The 20,410-nt window shown below is 48.1% G+C and overlaps 1 protein-coding gene across 1 annotated transcript in view; it reads right to left on the bottom strand.

The window, feature by feature from the left end:
• Window positions 1-6,228: 6,228 nt before the first annotated feature.
• pgm2l1 (phosphoglucomutase 2 like 1) overlaps window positions 6,229-20,410 on the bottom strand; it is a 90,473-nt gene continuing 76,291 nt past the window's right edge. The window contains exons 11-14 of the mRNA XM_033022165.1: window positions 19,304-19,433; window positions 17,080-17,269; window positions 10,191-10,324; window positions 6,229-7,937 (exon numbers count right to left, since the gene is read on the bottom strand). Coding sequence (XP_032878056.1) covers window positions 7,838-7,937; window positions 10,191-10,324; window positions 17,080-17,269; window positions 19,304-19,433 — 554 coding nt within the window. The 3' untranslated portion in view covers window positions 6,229-7,837. The remainder of the gene's footprint in view (window positions 7,938-10,190; window positions 10,325-17,079; window positions 17,270-19,303; window positions 19,434-20,410) is intronic.

The raw sequence follows: 20,410 nt of genomic DNA, 5'->3' as shown, positions 1-20,410 counted from the left end.
GAACCCGGATCGAACTCTACCGCTGCGCCTCCGAGCCGCCGCCTTTAACAAAACTTCTCATTGTATCTCGGTGCACGCAACAATAATAAATTATTTGGCATCCTCAGCACAGAGTCATATAGCAAGGAAACAGACCATTCGGCCCAGATTGCCCCTCAGGCCCTTCGGCCCACCGAGTCCGCACTGACCAGCGATCCTTGCAAAATAACACTACCCAACACACACGAGGGACAATTTTACATTTTATACCAAGCCATTTAACCTACAAACCCACACGTCTTTGGAGTGTGGGAGGAAATCAAAGGTCTCCAAGAAAACCCACGCAGGGAGAACTTACAAATTCCGTATAGACAGCACCCATGGTCAGGATCGAACCCGAGTCTCTGGCGCTGTAAGGCAGTCGCTCTACCGCTGAGCCTTATGAATCTGATGGGCAACTTTTTCACACAGAGGGTGGTGGGTATATGGAACGAGCTGCCTGAGGAGGTAGCTGAGGCAGGTACTATCACCACTTTCAAAAGACACGTGGACAGGTTTAAGGATAGGAAAGGTTTCGAGGGATATGGACCACAAACGAGTTGGGCCGAAGGGCGTTTCCGTACAGTATGACTATAATATATTCCATCTCTCATGCACCTGGCCATTCACAGTTTAGGGGCAGAAAAGATATCGGATTAATATTCAGTTCAGTTTAGAGAAACAGCGCGGAAACAGGCCCTTCGGCCCACCGACCAGCGATCCCCGCACATTAACACTATCTTACACAGACTATGAACAATTTATCCATTCATACCAAGCCAATTAACCTACAAACCTGTATGTTTTTAGAGTGTGGGAGGAAATCTCAGAGAAAACCCACGTGGTTATGGAGAGAATGTACAAACTCCGGACACACAGCACCAGTAGTCGGAATCGAAACCGGGTCTCTGGCGTTGCAAGTACTGTAAGGCAGCAACTCTACCACTGCGCCACCGTGCAGCCCTTGACCGCAAGACAACACATGATGTGGACACAGCAATAGAGAGTCAGAGAGAGATAGTGATACAGCGTAGAAACAGGCCCTTCGGCCCAGCTTGCCTACACTGGCCAACATGTCCCAGCTATACTAGTCCCACCTGCCTGCACTTGGTCCATATCCCTCCGAACCTGTCCTATCCACTGTTTCTTAAACGTTGGGATAGTCCTAGCCTCAACTACCTCCTTTGGCAGCTCATTCCATACACCCACCTCCCTCTGTGTGAAAAAGTTACCCCTCAGGATCTTATTAAACCCTTTCCCCTTCACCTTGAACCTATGTCCTCTGGTCCTCGATTCACCTACTCTAGGCAAGAGACTCTGTGCATCTATCTGATCTATTCCTCTCATGATTTTATACACCTCTTTTAGATCACCCCTCATCCTCTTGTGCTCCATGGAATAGAGTCCCAGCCTACTCAACCTCTCCTTGTAGCTCACACCCTCTAGTCCTGGCAACATCCTCGTAAAGCAAAAGTCAGACGTCACTTTTTTTTAATATAGACTTTAATTCATAAATAAATATACCAACACCGAACACAAGAAATACAGCTTATCGAAAGACCGTCCCCTCTCTTGGCACGAGAACGAACATTTTAAATCCACCGATTTAATCATTTGAATGTTCATATTCATAGAGCCCCCCCAAAAAAACATTAATCTTTGTAATAGAACAACACAGGTCACTGCCGAGGTCAAAAGGAAACAGGAAGTGGCAGGATCAACAATCTGTGGGATTGGACAACGGAGGTTGGACAACAGAAGGGAAGGCCGGATGGGAACGGGATGGTGCAGCAAGCCTCGATTGTAAAGCACGCTGATTTCTAGAGAGAGTGAACGTGTGGGTAGAAAGGGGCCAAGTGTGGGAGAGGTCAGGATGGAAGCTGTGGGAGACACAAACTACTGCAGGTGCTGGCTTATACAAGAACATGACACAGAGTGCTGGAGTAACTCAGCTGGTCGGGCAGCATCTTTGGAGAAGATGGAAAGGTGATGTTTTGGGTCGGGACCCTTCTTCAGACTGATTGCAGTCTGGGGTAAGAAAGCTGGAAGAGTGGAGAGGCAGGATAAACCCTTGCGAGTGATAGGTGGATACAGGTGATGAGTGGAGGGGGGGGGGGGTTGATTGTCAGATGGTTGGAGAAAGGCCAGAAATGCAAATGCAAAAAGGTGTGACATGGATAGAAGAGGTGGATATTGTGAAGCCAGAGGAGGGAAGAGAGGTTGACGGGGGGAAGGGAAAGATGGAGGGGGCTTCATCACCACAGATACATTGCAAACTCTTTCCATATCTCAGGCGCCACATTGATGTAGCTGCAAATGCAGGCGCACAACAAAATTAAAACCTAAATGGACATAGTTGAGTTTGCATCGACCCCACTCTCCTGTGTGGCTCTTGAAATATTAGCCCTGGAGGTGAGGGTAGTGTGGGAAGAGGAGAAAATCATCACAAAAGCTCACGGTCAAGGGGCAGAAGCCATGAGGCAATAACACTGTCAGAGCCAGATGCACGGGAACCCCAGCAGAGGTTGCACAGTGCAACTATCTCACATAGACACCTCAGCTCCAGTCCGCTCTGGGTGCCGCGGTAGCAGCTGATGTCGGGTGGTGCAAAGCCGACTTCCAGGCAGCGGCTCCAGCTCGCACAACGCCGCCCTGTCGACGTTCAGCATCCATTTCTCGTGGGTGGCTGCGGATTTGCAAAGGTGAACGCTTCCCAGCGATTCCACGCCCTTGAATCCGAACGTGGACAGGTGAACCGGAGTCGGGCGTTCCCAATTCACCGCCGGCCCCTTCCCGACTCCAACACGCGGTGATGAAGTTGGTGAGTAAAGTGATCTGCTGTCCAACATTGGATCGCAGCAGCAAGGGCAACAAAGTAAGCAGCATCTACACAGTGTTTGTCTTTGCCAATGCACCAACAAGCCAGAGGTAGACAAAAATGCTGGAGAAACTCACCTGCGGAGTTTCTCCAGCATTTTAGTCTACCTTCGATTTTTCCAGCATCTTAAACAAGCCAGAGGTGCTGCAACAATCTCCAGCAGGCTTGGTCGATGATGAGAACACCTTTCACACAACCCGGTGTGTCACAGAACAAAAGAGTTAATCGGCATTTCACAAAGTGCAAGGCATCCAAATACTTCAATATTATTGCTCCTCCCTCTATTTAAAGTTCTCAAATAAATTACTATGAAAATACATTTTGAATTTAAAAAAAAAGTAACAGACGAAACATGGCATGGAACTCTGGAAGTCTGTGCTGAGAGAGTCTGTGGACTTAGTAAGCAGTCAACTCAAACCCCAAGAAAATTAATAGCAAAAAGACACACACAAAATAAAAAAATAAAAAATCAAACTTAAATGAAAAGTCTCCACTTCCCGAACCGAAACTATTTCAACTCACAGATCTGGGTGCAGACTGAATGAAGTCCCCCCCCCCCCCCCCCTCTCCCCGATTCATAGAACCAGGATTGGAAATCACTGCAGAGCAACACAGCGGGTTTTCTACTGATGTCCAAAGATAAGAAGGTGGACAAAAATGCTGGAGAAACTCAGCGGGTGGCACCTATGGAGCGAAGGGAATAGGCGACATTTCGGGTCGAGACCCTTCTTCAGATTTTATCCAAAGATAAGACCTCTGTTATTAATGACGTTGGGAATTGGAAAATTAATAATGTTGAATGAGAAACTCTTGCCCCTGAGGCATGGCGGAGTAGACCTTGGATGGGCATGGGGGGGGGGGGGGGGGGGGAATACAATCAAAGACTCTTGTGAATCTCTAGAGGCTCAGGCTGAAGCCCACCAGATGCTGAAGATGTTTGTGGGAGGTTTCAACTTCCTTGCTTTCATACACTCGCTGTTTGTTTTATTTAAATCGCAAAAGTACTTAGTTAAAGCTCAATAAATGATGAATTCTGTGAAAATGTTTTGTTATATTTCCCTGTAGAATGTAATACTCAAGGGCAGGTGATGGGGAGGACCAGCTGTGCCAAAAATGGGGTGAACAAATTCACATCACAGTCGCATGGGAGTTGAAGGGGTTTCGACAGGGGAGCGAGGGCTTGCTTCTCTTGTTGGAATATGCTGACGTTAACGTGGAGGATTCCACCAGCAGAGAGGGTCTGAAATGTAGGTTGACCGATGAACGAGTGCATGTTGCTGCCATTGAGGATGCTCTTGGAGTGAAGGGCAGGAACACACAACACGCTGGTAGGAGCAACAAACTGCAGATGCTGGTTTATACCAAAGATAAACTGGACCAAAGTACTGGACTAACTCAGCGGGCCAGTCAGCATCTCTGGAGAAGGGTCTTGACCAGAAAAGTCACCTATACATGTTCTCCAGAGATGGTGTCTGCCTGACCCGCTGAGTTACTCCAGCATTTTGCGACCATCTTCTACAACACACAGGGTCAGGATGTGCCAAATTAAAAATGACCCTGGTTCAGTGATTGTTTCGGGGGGATGGATCCCATTTCGACCATCTAACTTTTAGCGTGGCGTTATTTTTAACATGCGGTACACAGCTTGTTAAAAACAACCTTGCCCCGGTTGGACCAGTGATGAAACAGTCCTGAAGATGCCAACAAACCTTTGGACCACGTTTGTGGGAGGAGTCACAACTGTCAGGAAAGGAGATGAGGAGGAATTTCTTTACTCACCGGGTGGTGAATCTGTGGAATTCTTTGCCACAGAAGGCTGCGGAGGCCGAGTCAGTGGATATTTTCAACGCAGAGATACATAGATTCTTGATTAGTACGGGTGTCAGAGGTTTTGGAGAGAAGGCAGGAGAATGGGGTTAGGAGGATCAGCCATGATTGTATGGCGGAGTAGACTTGATAGGCTGAATGGCATAATTCCACTACTATCACATGATCTGTCCAGAACCCCAGGCACCGATGAAGGACTGAAGACCTCGCACAGGGGATGGATGGATTTTAGGGAACTGGGGAGCACTGTTGTTGATGGCAAAGTGATAGATCCTGGATAGACACAAAATGCTGGAGTAACTCAGTGGGACAGACAGCAAGGAATGGGCGACCTTTTTAGTTCGAGACCCTTCTTCCGACTGAGACCCTCTTCTAGAAGGAGCTCGACCTGAAACATCACCCATTCCTTCTCTCCAGATATGTTGCTTGTCCCGCTGAGTTACGCCAGCATTTTGTGTCTGTCTTTGGCTTGTTTAAACCAGTGTCTGCAGTTCCTTTCCCAACACATTTGGTTCGAAAGGGTTCTGAGTTCTGGGGATGGTCAGGGAGAACGTTGATTCCTGGGAATAATGGAAAAGAGGAATAATTCCTGGGATTGGTGAGGGGGAGAGGATTAATGTGTAGGAAAGAACTGCAGATGCTGGTTTACACCGACACAAAGTGCTGGAGTAACTCAGCGGGACAGGCAGCATCTCTGCAGAGAAGGGATGGGTGGCATTTTGGGTGGAGACCATTCTTCAGAGACGTCACCCATCCCTTCTCTCCAGAGATGCCGCCTGTCCCGCTGAGTTACTCTAATATTTTGTGACTATCTTCGGTGTAAACCAGCATCTGCAGTTCCTTCCTACACATTGCGTCTGCTTGAGCTCAGTCTGAAGAAGGGTCTCGACCCGAAACGTCACCCTTTTCCTTCTCTCCAGAGATGTTGCCTGTCCCGCTGAGTTACTCCAGCATTTTGTGTCTATCTTCTTCATAATACTATGGATATCTGAGATAAAAACACAAAAGAAAATTCCGGAAATACTCACGGGTCAGTCAGCATCTGGAGGGAAACGAAGACCTTTCATCAGCCAGATTGCCGCAGCTAAACTGGCTGCAGTCAGCTCATACAGCACAGACTAGGATCCAGAGTCACCACTGCCCAGACCACAGCAATGCTGCTCTCTTGATAAATAAAGGAGACTATAGTTTACTGAATTAAAGCACAAAATAATCACATCTCAGTTCTGCAGATACTAAAATAAAAGTTTTCAAGTGCAAATTAAGACTTACAGTTTATCCAAATGCAATAAATACACTAAATATATCCTCTTAAACCTTTGGCAAAATGCTTCAGCCTCAAATGATCAGACAGGGACAAGACAATGCAGGGTCGTTGTCAGAGTCTTCACCGGTCTCTGCTGCAGTCACTCCTGCCAGCAATAATACTTGAAGTAGTGCTCACACACAAGCGTGCACACACATACACGTACATGCATGTACACACACACGTACAAGCATGTACACACAAACAAGCTTGTACACAAACACTAGTGCGCACACACACGCGTGCACACACTCTAACACACAGATGTGCGTTCAAACACACACGCACAGGTGCATGGCCTCTCAGACACGCTCATTCAGACAGGCAAACACACACCTGTGCATGGATCACCCTAGCACAGGTCACGCACGCACACAAGCCCCTGGCTCCCTGTCTCCACACTGCCGCCACAGGTCGATGGCAGGGCATCGGTAAAGTGTAACGCCTGTCTGGGCGATCTTTGGTGATCCAAGGGGCGAGAGGGCCGGCCGTGTATATGCCAGAGCGACTGGCCGGAGGGTTCCCTCACTCCCACCATCACCACTACCCTTGCACAGAAGCCCGTCTGTAGCAGTGGGATGAACGGGGGCCAGGAACTGCAGATGCTGGTTTAAATCATAGACAGACACAACATGCTGGAGGAACTCAGCAGGACAAGCAGCATATCTGGAGAGAAGGACTGAGATGTCTTCAGACTGAAGAAGGGTCTCGACCCGAATGGTCACTCATTCCTTCTCTCCGCAGATGCTGCCTATCCCGCTGAGTTACTGCAGCATTTCGTGTCTGTCTAAGGTGACAAGAGGCTGGGCCTGTGACCTCCGCAGTTGGGGAGGGCTGGCGAGTTGTTTCGCCGCGAGTCTCTCTCCACCCCCATTCAGTTACGCCAAAAGACTCCACAAAAACTGGCATGCAGGGCAACAAACAAATGGCTGGAGAAACTCGGCATGTTGAGCAGCGTCCCTGGGTGTTAATGTGCAGGAAATGTTTGAGCAGAGAGGGAGGAGAAACCAAACCTGTATGCCTGTACACCTGTATGCCTGCATACCTGTACACCTGCACATCTGTACACTTGCACATCTGTATGCCTGCACATCTGTACTCTTGCATACCAGCACACCTGTACAGCCCCGGACAGGTCCCTGGCACCTGCTGACCAAGTCCCCACAACACAGAACACTGATGGGAACGCAATGCGTTGGAGTAACTCAGTGGCTCAGGCAGAATCCATGGAGGACAAGAATGGGCCATGTTTCACCTCCGGGACCCTTTCACGTCTGAAGACCCAAAGTGTCACCTAACCCTGTCCTCCACAGATGCTGCCTGACCCGCTGAGCTAACGCCAGCACTTTGCTTTCTATGCAAGATCTTCCAGCACCTGCAGTTCCCCGTGCCTCCAACGTTAGCCTGCAGCACGGAAGGATTCTGTTTGCAGTGGTGTTTACATCAGACAAATGCAGCAGGATCCAGTGAATAAATGTCCAGCACCGCAGTAGGAGACACCAGAGGCAGGGAGCGAGTGACAAGAACTTCCTAGCAAACGGGCCATACATCTACTCTGGATTAAAGCCGGGCTCATTGTTCACCCCCCTCACCCTGGGGACAGAGTTGACACGCACACAGCATCGGCAGTGTATCGCCCTCTTCATCTCTGCTTCAGAGCACACTGGTCTGCTGGCATTCCCCACAGGCTCTCGCTCTCTCTCTCTCTCTCTCTCTCTATCTCTCGCTCACTCTCTCTCTCTCGCTCTCTCACTCTCTCACTCTCTCGCTCCAACGCCACACACGCTCTGGTTACGGCAGTAGCATCTTTAAACGCGGGCGATCAGGCCGTTCTTCTCCGGCTCGAGGAAGTGTTTGACCAGCGCATCGATCAGTCTGTTCAGCTCTTCCTCCAGGTGGGCCGTGTCACTGGATAGAAAGGAGAGAAGCCATTTGTCTGCAAGTCGAGGAAACACTTTCCCCCGAGAGAGTTGTGAATCTGTGGAATTCTCTACCACAGAAAGCAGTGGAGGCCGGTTCACTGGATGTATTCAGGAGAGAGTTAGATTTAGCTCTTCGGGCTAAAGGAATCAAGGGATATGGGGAGAAGGCACGAACGGGGTACTAATTGTGGATGATCAGCCATGATCATATTGAATGGCGGTGCTGGCTTGAAGGGCCGAATGGCCTACTCCTGCACCTATTGTCTATTGAGATAAAGAACAATGAATGAAAGAGGCTGGAATCTGGGACAAATCGCAAAATGCTGGAGGATTTTTACGTGGATGTTGCCAGGACATGAGGGCCTGAGCTGGCATTCCCCACAGGATGCTGCAACTGTCATGTGCTGAGAAAATGGAGCGGTTGGGCTTGTACACTCTGGAGGTGAGAAGGATGAGAGTGGATCTCATTGAAACATATAAGATTGCTAAGGGTTTGGACGCGCTGGAGGCAGGAAACATGTTCCCGTTGTTGGGGGAGTCCAGAACCAGGGCCCCAGTTTAAGAATAAGGGGCAAGCCATTTAGAACGGAGACGAGGAAACACTTTTTCACCCAGAGAGTTGTGAGTCTGTGGAATTCTCTGCCACGGTGGAGGCCGGTTCTCTGGATAATTTCAAGAGAGAACTAGATAGGGCTCTTAAAGATAGCAGAGTCAGGGGATATGGGGAGAAGGCAGGAATGGGGCACTGATTGGGGATGATCAGCCATGATCACATTGAATGGTGGTGCTGGCTCAAAGGGCCGAATAGCCTACTCTTGCACCTATTGTCTATTGTCAGAGCTGTAGGAAGAGGTTGGATAGGCTAGGATTTTTTGAATTTTTAGGATTTTATGAATGAATAATTAAATGAATGACACTTTATTATCATGTGACATGTCACCATGAAATTCTTTTGTATTGCGTACCGTACATAAAATATGCAGAGTTAAAGTGAACACTCAGTCTTTTTCCACAGCCTGTTGTCAGGCAACTGGACCATCCTATCACCAACTAGAGAGCGGTCCTGCGCATTTTGTACGTTCTCCCTGTGACCACTTGGGAGGTCTCCCAAACTATGGGAGGGAGACACGGTGGCGCAGCGGGTAGAGATGCTGCCTTGCAGCGCCAGGGACCCGGGTTCCATCCCGACTACAGGTGCTGTCTGTACGGAGTTTGTACGTTCTCCCCGTGACCGCGTGGGTTTTATCCGAGATCTTCAGTTTCCTCCCACACTCCAAAGACGTACAGGTATGTACGTTATTTGGCCTTGTATAAATGTAAATTGTCCCTAGTGTGTGTAGGATAGTGTTAATATGCGGGGATCGCTGGTTGGCGTGGACTCGGTGGGCCGAAGGGCCTGTTTCTGCGCTGTATCTCTAAAACTATAAGGCACAGGCTTAAAGTGGGAAGGAAGTGGTTTAAGCACGGCATTGCGAGGCAACTTTTTCACGGAGAGGGTGGTCCATGTCTGGAACGAGCTACCAGAGGAAGCGAGTACAATTCTGACTGGGAGGGGACTGGGAGATGATACAGTGGGGACGGTCACAGGGAGATACAGCGTGGGAACAGGCCCTTCGACCGAACTTGCCCACACCGACCAGCATGTCCCAGCAACACCAGACCCACCTGCCCACATTTGGCCCATATCCCTCCAAACCTGTCCTATCCATGTACCTGTCTAACTATTTCTTAAACGATGGGATAGTCCCAGCCTCAACTACCTCCTCTGGCAGTTTGTTCCATACACCCACCACCCTCTGTGTGAAATAGTTACCCTTCGGATTCCTATTAAATCTTTCCCCCTTCATCTTGAACCTATGTTCTCTGGTCCTCGATTCCCCTACTCTGGGTAAAAGACTCTACCCAATCTATTCCTCTCATGTGCATCTACCCGATCTATTCCTCTCATGATTTTGTACACCTCTATAAGATCTCCCCTCATCCTCCTGCGCTCCATGGAATAGAGACCCAGCCTACTCATCCTCTCCCTATAGCTCACACCCACTGGTCCTGGCAACATCCTAGTATATCTTTTCTGAACCCTTTCAAGCTTGACAACACCTTTCCTGTCCAGTCAGTGTAAAGACTACACATGGGTATCTGCAGAAGGGTCCCGGACCCGTTCCTTCTCTCCAGGGGCAGGATCTGCAGTTCCTTCACACACGATCCACGCAAGCAACCGATCGGTGGTGGCACTGACCTCTGACCTGGCGGGGCGCAGAACTCGGCGTAGTATTTGATCTTGGGCTCAGTGCCGCTGGCTCTCAGTGTGGACACACACCCGTTGAGGAAGGTGAAGGTGATCATCTGGCTGCTCCTGCTCACCGGCAGCACCTAGTGGGGAAAGGGATCAATTACAGCCGGGGCAACTGGCTCCAGCACAACATCATACGGTGGCGCAGCGGTAGAGTCGCTGCTTTACAGCGAAAGCAGCGCCGGAGACCAGGGTTCGATCCTGACGACGGGCGCTGTCTGTACGGAGTTTATACCGTTTCCCCGTGACCTGCGTGGGTCTTCTCAGAGATCTTCAGTTTCCTCCCACACTCCAAAGACATCCGGGTTTGTAGGTTAATTGGCTTGGTAAATGCAAAAATTGTCCCTAGTGGGTGAAGGATAGTGTTAGTGTGCGGGGATCGCTGGTTGGCGCAGACCCGGTGGGCTGAAAGGGCCTATTGCCGCGCTGTATCTCTAAACTAAACAAAAAGCTAAAAAAAGATAGGGGAAGAAGGGTCTCGATCCGAAACGTCACCCATTCTTTCTCTGCAGACATGCTGCCTGTCCCGCTGAGTTACTCCAGGTTTTTGTGTCTTTCTTCGATTTAAACCAGCATCTGCAGTTCCTTCCTTCACATAGATAGGGGAGACAGTCACAACCTTTTTTCCCGGGGTGGATGAATCAAAGCGTGACCCTAAACATTATTCCCTTTATCCTGTATTTGTACAATGTGGACGACTTGACTGTAATCATGTAGGAGTAGGAAGGAACTGCAGATGCTGGTTTAAACTGAAGATAGACACAGTGGGACAGGCAGCATCACTGGAGAGAAGGAATGGGTGACGTTTCGGGTCGAGAGCCTTAAGATAATCATGTGTGGTCTTTCCACTGACTGGATAGCACGCAACAAAAAGGCTTTTCACTGTACATTGGTACATGTGACAATAAACTAAACTAAACCAACATGTAGAAACAAAGAACTGCAGATGCTGATATATATTAAAGTTAGACACGAAGTGCTGGAGTAATTTAGCGGGTCAATAGACAATAGGTGCAGGAGTAGGCCATTCGGCCTATTGTCTATTCCACTTATTGTCTATTGATCCGTTAAATTACCCCAGCACTTTGTGCCTATCTTTGATACATACCAGCAGCTGCAGTTCTTTGTTTCTACATATTGGTTTAGTTTAATTTATTGTGATCATGGCTGATTATCTTATGTTTCAATAAATATCCTCTCATCCTTCCAGTGTATATAAGCCCAGCTGCTCCATTCTCTCAGCATATGACAGTCCCGCCATCCCGGGAATTAACCTTGCAAACCTACGCTGCACTCCCTCAATAGCAAGAATGTCCTTCCCCAAATTTGGAGACGTAAACGGCACACAATACTCCAGGTGTTGTCTCACCAGGGCCCTGTACAACTGCAGAAGGACCTCTTTGCTCCTAGACTCAACTCCTCTTGTTATGAAGGCCAACATGCCATTAGCTTTCTTCACTGCTTGCTGTACCTGCATGCTTACTTTCAGTGACTGAAGTACAAGGACAACCAGATCACGTTGTACTTCCCCTTTTCCTAACTTGACATCATTTAGATAATAATCTGCCTTCCTGTTCTTGCCACCAAAGTGGATAACCTCACATTTATCCACATTAAACTACATCTGCCATGCATCTGCCCACTCACCCAACCTGTCCAAGTCACCCTGCATCCTCATAGCATCCTCTTTGCAGCTCACACTGCTACCCAGCTTTGTGAAATCTGCAAATTTGCTAATGTTACTTTTAATCCCTTCATCTAAATCATTAATGTATATTGTAAATAGCTGCAGTCCCAGCACCCAACTAGTCACTGCCTGCTATTCTGAAAGCGACCCGTTAATCCCTACTCTTTGTTTCCTGTCTGCCAACCAATTTATCCATGTCAGTACCCTATCCCCAATACCATGTGCTCTAATTTTGCCCACTAATCTCCTATGTGGGACCTTATCAAATGATTTCTGAAAGTCCAGGTACACTACAGCCACTGGCTCTCCCTTGTCCATTTTACTTGTTACATCCTCAAAAAATTCCAGAAGATTAGTCAAGCATGATTTCCCCTTCGTAAATCCATGCGGACTCGGACCGATCCTGTTACTGCTATCCAAATGTGCTGCTATTTCATCTTTTATAATTGACTCCAGCATCTTCCACACCACAATGTCAGGCTAATAGGTCTATAATTCCCTGTTTTCTCTCTCCCTCCTTTCTCAAAAAGTAGGATAACATTAGCTACCCTCCAATCCAAACGTACTGATCCAGAATCTATAGAACATTGGAAAATTATCACCAATGCATCCACGATTTCTAGAGCCACTTCCTTAAGTACCCTGGGATACAGACCATCAGGCCCTGGGGATTTATCATCCTTCAGTCCCATCAGTCTATCCAACATAATTTCCTCCCCAATTATGAATTTCCTTCAGTTCCTCCGTAACCCTAAGTCCTCTGTCCCCTACTATATCAGGAAGATTGTTTGTGTCCTCCTTAGTGAAGACAGAACCAAAGTACCTGTTCAACTCGTCTGCCATTTCCTTGTTCCCGATAATAAATTCACCTGTTTCTGTCTTCAAGGGACCCACATTTGTCTTAACTAATTTATTCCTCTTCACATATCTAAAGAAGCTTTTACTATCCTCCTTTATATTCTTGGCTATCTTATCTTCGTACTTCATATTTTCTCCCTGTATTGCCCTTTTAGTTCTCTTCTGTTGCTCTAAGGTGAGCGGGCCAAGGTTTAAAGGAGGTGCAGGGCAAGTTCTTTTTTACAATAATCTGAGAAGGATTGAGAGTCAGAATCATACAACATGGAAACAGAGGCTGATGAGGGCAGAGCTGTAGATGTTGTATGTATGGATTTGAGCAAAGCATTCAACAAAGTTTCACATGGCAAGCTGCTCTGGAAGGTTAGATTGCAAGGGATCCAAGGAGAGATAGCTGAATGGATAGCAAATTGGCTCCATGGAAGAAAGCAGAGGGTGATGGTGGAAGGTTGCTTCTCGGACTGGAGGCCTGTGACTGGTGGTGTGCCTCAGGGTTCGGTGTTGGGCCCATTACTGTTTGTCATCTACATCAATGATTTGGATGAGAACATACAGGGCAAGATTAGCAAATTGGCAGATGATACAAAAGTGAGTGGTTTTGCAGATAGTGAAGATGGTTGTGAACGATTGCAGCAGGATCTGGATCGATTGGCCAGGTGGAGGGAATTTAATACAGAGAAGTGTGATATGATGCATTTTGGGAAGTCTAACAAGGGCAGGACCTACACAGTGAATGGTAGGCCTCTGGGGAGTGTTGTAGAGCAGAGGGATCTAGGAGTGCAGGTGCATGGTTCCTTGAAGTTCAAGTCGCAGGTAGCTTTTGGTACATTGGCCATCAATCAGAGTATTGAGTATAGAAGTTGGGAGGTCATGTTGCAGTTGTATAAGACGTTGGTGAGACCGCATTTAGAGTATTGTATTCAGTTCTGGGCACAATGTTATTGGAAAGATATTGTCAAGCTGGAAAGGGTTCAGAGAAGATCTACGAGGATGTTGCCAAGACTAGAGGGTCTGAACTATAGGGAGAGGTTGAGCAGGCTGGGTCTCTATTCCTTGGAGGGCAGGATGAGGGGTGATCTAATTGAGGTGTATAAAATCATGAGAGGAATAGATCGGGTAGATGCACAGAGTCTCTTGCCCAGAATAGATGAATTGAGGACCAGAGGATATAGGTTTAAGGTGAAGGGGAAAAGATTTAATAGGAATAATAGGAGGGGTAACCTTTTTACGCAAAATGTGGTGGGTGTATGGAACAAGCTGCCAGAGGAGGTAGTTGAGGCTGGGACTATCCCAATGTTTAAGAAACAGTTAGATGGATAGGTCAGGTTTGGAGTGATTTGGACCAAACATAGAAACATAGAAAATAGGTGCAGGTGTAGGCCATTCGGCCCTTTGAGCCTGCACCGCCATTCAATATGATCATGGCTGATCATCCAACTCAGTATCCTGTACCTGCCTTCTCTCCATACCCCCTGATCCCTATAGCCACAAGGGCCACATCTAACTCCCTCTTAAATATAGCCAATGAACTGGCCTCAACTACCTTCTGCGGGAGAGAATTCCACAGATTCACCACTCTCTGTGTGAAAAAAGTTTTCCTCATCTCGGTCCTAAAAGATTTTCCCTTTATCCTTAAACTGTGACCCCTTGTTCTGGACTTCCCCAACATCGGGAACAATCTTCCTGCAAAGTAGGTGGAACTAGTGTAGATGGGACATGTTGGCCGGTGCGGGCAAGTTGGGCCGAAGGGCCTGTTTCCGTGCTGTAAGTCTCTGTGACGGATCCAAAATAAGGAAGAAGTAGCATTGATGGGCTTTCTGTGTGATTCCAATATTCTGGGCCCAAATTCCTTCCAGGCATCAAACAGTGTGAACCAGACACCTATTTGCAGCAGCAAGCCACCTCTTTCTAACGCAGCCTTCTTCATGTCACTGAATTCTGCATGTGCGTGCGGCGTGACCCGAAGACTCGGGGTGTGAGAATCGTGCACGAGACTGAGAACGAGTTGAGGTGTGAGTGTGAGGTGCCGATGTTGGGAACATTCTTGCAGCTGTGAGCAACGTGGGAAGGAGGGAGAGGGGGGGAGGGGCAGGGAGCAGTGTAGGAGCCAATAGACAATAGGTGCAGGAGTAGGCCATTCGGCCCTTCGAGCCAGCACCGCCATTCAATGTGATCATGGCTGATCATCCCCAATCAGTACCCCGTTCCTATCTCCGTTCTAAATGGCTTACTCCTTATTCTTAAACTGTGGCCCCTGGTTCTGGACTCCCCCAACATCGGGAACATATTTCCTGCCTCTAGTGTGTCCAAGCCCTTAACAATCTTATATGTTTCAATGAGATAACCTCTCATCCTTCCAAACTCCAGAGTGTACAAGCCCAGCCGCTCCATTCTCTCAGCATATGACAGTCCCGCCATCCCGGGAATTAGCCTTGTTCCTCGCTCAATAGCAAGAATGTCCTTCCTAAAATTAGGGGACCAAAATTGCACACAATACTCCGATGTGGTCTCACTAGGGCTTTGTACAACTGCAGAAGGGTGCAGAAGGGAGGCAGGGTGGCAGGGGGGAGGGAGGAAGCAAGGGTCCACCCACGTGTGTGGATCCGGGGGGCTTCACAGAGCGAGTGAGTGTTCACCACAAACAGACAGTGAGAGGGAACTGCATGCAAAGCTCTCCCAGGTATATACACCACTGCGATCCTAGGAGAGGTGTGGAAAAGAAAAGTGAGGTAGTATGTGATTGTGGAAATGAAATAGACAAGGCAATACATTTTCAGCAGTTAATGGCATCAAAGGAAGTAGGGTCAGCATGGGAACAATGCAGCATCACTGGAGAGAAGGAATGGGGGATGTTTCAGGTCGAGACCCTTCTCTCCAGAGATGCTGCCTAACCCGCTGAGTTACTCCAGCTTTTTGTGTCCACCTTCGACTCTGACTCCACCCTCTCAAAGCCAAAATATTCTTTGCCTTGCAGGCACCGCTGATATACGAACTCAGGATCTCCTGTTTACCAGTTTGGTCATAAGGTCATAAGTGATACTCCTGTTTACCAGTTTGGTCATAAGGTCATAAGTGATAGTAGTAGAATTAGGCCATTTGGCCCATGAAGTCTACTCCGCCATTCAATCATGGCCGATCTATCTCTCCCTCCGAACCCCATTCTCCTGCCTTCTCCCCATAACCTCTGACACCCGTACTAATCAAGAATCTATCTGTCTCTGCCTTAAACATATCCACTGACTTGGCCTCCACAGCCTTCTGTGGCAAAGAATTCCACAGATTCACCACCCTCTGACTAAAGAAATGTCTCCTCATCTCCTTGCTAAAAGAACGTCCTTTAATTCTGAGGCTATGACCTCTAGCCCTAGACTCTTTGATCCATACCGCTACGGTTTGCAGCGGTATGGATCAAATGCAGGCAAATAGGACTAGCTGGGCCAACACGGGCAGGTTGGGCTGAAGGGCCTCTTCCCATGTTGTATGAGTTACTTACCTCAATGTGATTAGTTCAGTTTAGTTTATTATTGTCACGTGTTTTTCTGTTGCGTGCTATCCAATCAGCAGAAATACAATATATGTCGTCCACAATGTACAGATACATGGTAAAGGGAATAAAGTCCGATTAAAGATAGTCCCAGGGTCTCCAATGAGGTAGATGGGAGGTCAGGACCGCTCTCTTGTAGGTGAGAGGATGGTTCAGTTACCTGATAACAGGTGGGAAGGAACTGTCCCTGAATCTGGAGGTGTTTGTTCGTTTTCACACTTCTGTACCTCTTGCCCGATGGGAGAGGGGAGAAGAGGGAGTGATCAGGGGGAGACGAGGGAGTGGACGGGGTGAGACTGGTCCTTGATCTTGGGCTTTCAGAGTCTAGTTTGGTTTAGTTTAGAGATACAGCGCGGAAACAGGCCCTTCGGCCCACCGAGTCCGCACCGACCAGCGATCCCCGCACACTAACACAATCCTACACCCACTAGGGACAATTTATATTTATACCAAGCCAATTAACCTACAACCTGTACTTCTTTGGAGTGTGGGAGGAAACCGAAGATCTCGGGGAAAACCCATGCGGGTCACGGGGAGAAGGTACAAACTCCGTACAGACAGCGCCCGTAGTCAGGATGGAACCCGGGTCTCCGGCGCTGCAAGGGCTGTAAGGCAGCAACTCTACCGCTGCAGCCATCCTTCATAGTTATCTAGCATTCTAAATAACGCCGCTTGCAAAACCAATGCTGGTAAGATTGCTGCATAGAAATAGACCAGGGGGTGAGATATGAGAAACGATTTAAGCTTACCGACTTATTATTGGGTTGGCTGCTGTCAAATCCAGTGGTTACATCCCTGATGTGCAAAATTTCAAATGAGCCACAGAGACAAGGGTACTGACTTTCCGTCTCATAGTTCCGAAGCCGTTCAAAGATTTTCTTAATTGTAGCAGGGTCGTAACATTTAAAGTAAGAGGTTCTGGAGATGTGATGACCATACCTAAACACACAGACGGTGAAAACCAATGTCCAGTTATAAGTTTCCATGCATTTCGAGAAGCGGCCAAAACTTAGATTGAAGTTTATTAATGCCACGTGTTTCGAGGTACAGTGAATAGTATTGTTCTGCATGCTAGATTAGATAATACCACACATAAATGCAATCACGTTCAACTCAAGTACAACAGGTCGAGCAAAGGGCAAGATACAGAGTGCAGAATATAGTTCTCAGCATTGTAGCGCATCAGTTCCAGAGACAAAGTCCAATGTCCGCAACGGGGTGGAGGTGAATGGGACAGTACCCTAGCTCATGGAAGGACCGTTCAGAAGCCTGATTGCAGAGGGGAAGAAGCTGTTCCTGAGTCTGCTGGTGTTCGCTTGATGTACAAATTTGCAGATGCCACAAAGCTGGGTGGCAGTGTGAACTGCGAGGAGGATGCTATGAGAATGCAGGGGTCAGGGTATACGGGGAGAAGGCAGAAACGGGGTACTGATTGGGGATGATCAGCCATGATCACATTGAATGGCGGTGCTGGCTTGAAGGGCCGAATGGCCTCCTCCTGCATCTATTGTCAAACACTAATATATTCTGTACTTTGTATCTTCCCTTTTGTTCTATCCATTGCCCTTGAGTTTGATTTGATTGTGTTTCTGTACAGTATTATCTGATCTGCTTGGATAGCTTGTTAAAACAAAGCGTTTAGTTTAGTTTAGAGGTATAGCATGGAAACAGGCTCTTTGGCCCACGCCGACCATCGCTCACCCACTCACCCTCCTTCTACATTATCTCACTTTCGCATCCACTCACTAAACACTATGGGGGCAATTTTACAATGAACGCAGGTCTTTGGGACGTGGGAGGAAACCGGAGCACCTGGAGGAAACCCCACGTGGTCCCAGGAAAAACATGCAAACTCCACACCGACAGCACCCGACGTCAGGAACGAAGCCGGGTCCCTGGCGCTGTGAGGCAGCAACTCTTCCCGCTGCCCCACTGTGCCGCCCACTGGATAATAAACTTCAGCATTTCTAACGCACAGTTTAATGCAACAGAGAAAGTGACCTGTGATCAGAGGACTGAAGATATAACGGCAGGAAACACAAACAGCACGGCGGCACAGCGGTAGAGTTGCTGCCTTACCTTCTTCGCTGCCGTGTGCCGGGGCAGCAGGGCGAAGGCCGCGGACGCCAACAGGATCAACAAACTCATCAGGAAGGCCGGCTCTGTCCTGGGGGTGGAGTTGGAGTCACGGGAGGTTGGTCTTGGAGGGGAGGTTGCTCCTCAAACTGCGGAGCATCCTGGACAATACAGCTCACCCCCTCCATGACACACTGGTCAACCTGAGGAGCACCTTCAGCAACAGACTGGTTCCACCAAGATGCAGCACAGAACGCCACAGGGGATCCTTCTTCCCTGTGGCTATCAAACTGTACAACCCCTCCCCCTTCTGTCATGGGGTAAACTGAGAGTGACTCCCCCTTCTCTCCCCAATCTTTGCACATCCCCCAATCCTTTCCACTCATCACTTTAATTTCATGTTTCATGTATTTTGTGTTTTATGTATTTTGTGTTTTTAAGGATGTTGGCAGATCAATTTCCCTCCTGGGATGAATAAAGTTCTATCGTATCGTTACAGTGCCAGAGACCCGGGTTCGATCCTGACCACAGGCGCTGTCTGTACGGAGTTTGTACATTCCCACCGTGACCCGCATGGGTTTTCTCCAGGTGCTCGGGTTTCCTCCCACACTCCAAAGACGTACAGGTTTGTAGATTAATTGGCTTTGGTAAAGAAAAATTGTAAATTGTCCCTAGTGTGTGCAGGATAGTGTTTGTGATCGGGCGATCGCTGGTCGGCACGGATTCGGTTGGCTGAAGAGCCTCTGTCCGCGCTGTATCTCTAAACTAAACTAGCGTGTGAACGGGCGATCGCTGGTCGGCGTGTACTCGGTGGGCCGAAGAGCCTCTGTCCGCGCTGTATCTCTAAACTAAACAAGTAGCTGAGCCCCACTTCGATACCTAGTTGGCATTACTCACGTTCTGTAAATGTTATTCAACTGCTGGACTATGGTGAGGTTTCTGGTCTCCAGATACGCCGCCATCTCGGCCACCACCACTGCTGCACTCACCCCATCCTTGTCAAACATCAGCGTGCCGCACATGAAGCCTATAGGCAACGAGAGCAAAGGGGCCGAGGTGTGAGTGGTGGGAGTGTGGAAGGCACACAAGGAAGTCCGTGAGTACAGAGCCTGCCCACATTAGGCAGCACATTACATTCTGCCTCACCTTCAACACTCAATCTCGATAACTCGAACAATAAACACCGAATAAAACTGCAGATGCTGAAAATAGTGAGCAAGACAGAGTAGCCTCGATTGGTAGACAAAATGCTGGAGTAACTCAGCGGGACCGGCAGCATCTCTGGAGAGAAGGCATGGGTGACGTTTCGGGTCGAGACCCTTCTTCAGACTGAATTCACAACAGTAGTCTTGATTAGGGGTTATGGGGAGAAGGCAGGGGAATGGAGTTAGGAGCGAGAGATAGATCAGTCGAAAGGTGGAGTAGACTTGATGGGCCGAATGGCCTAATTCAGCTCCTAGAATTTATGAACTTAGTCCTGGAGGGACCAGGCAGCATTTAAAATATACTTGGACAGATACATGGATATGGACCAAACGTGGGTAAATGGGACTAGCTTAGATGGTCGGCATGGACAAGTTAGGATGAGGGGCCAGTTTTCATGCTGTATCACTCTCTGACTCCATCTGGAGAGGGAATGGACAGATGACGTTTTGGGTCGAGATGCATCGTCAGACTTTTTATAATAAATTCACACAGTAAAGTTTTATAAAATCTGCATTGCGATGAGCAGTGAATTTTAAAGAGAATGTAAAAATTTGCATGTAAACTCGACCGGAAACGTCACCCATTCCTTCTCTCCAGAGATGCTGCCTGTCCTGCTGAGTTACTCCAGCGTTTTGTGTCCCACATATTAAGAAGTTACCTATTCACACACAACTTTAAAAACAGTAGACAGCAACTATCCATATTAATAACAGTCAGCAGTAAAATCACAGCAGCAATGAATCTTGTTCACATGATGTTGATATGTCTTGGTTTGTGCAAGATTAATTATCTGTCTAG

This window comes from Amblyraja radiata, chromosome 6 (genome assembly GCF_010909765.2).
Source record: "Amblyraja radiata isolate CabotCenter1 chromosome 6, sAmbRad1.1.pri, whole genome shotgun sequence".
In the NCBI taxonomy this organism is placed as follows: domain Eukaryota; kingdom Metazoa; phylum Chordata; class Chondrichthyes; order Rajiformes; family Rajidae; genus Amblyraja; species Amblyraja radiata.
This window is presented reverse-complemented; position numbering and strand designations above follow the sequence as displayed.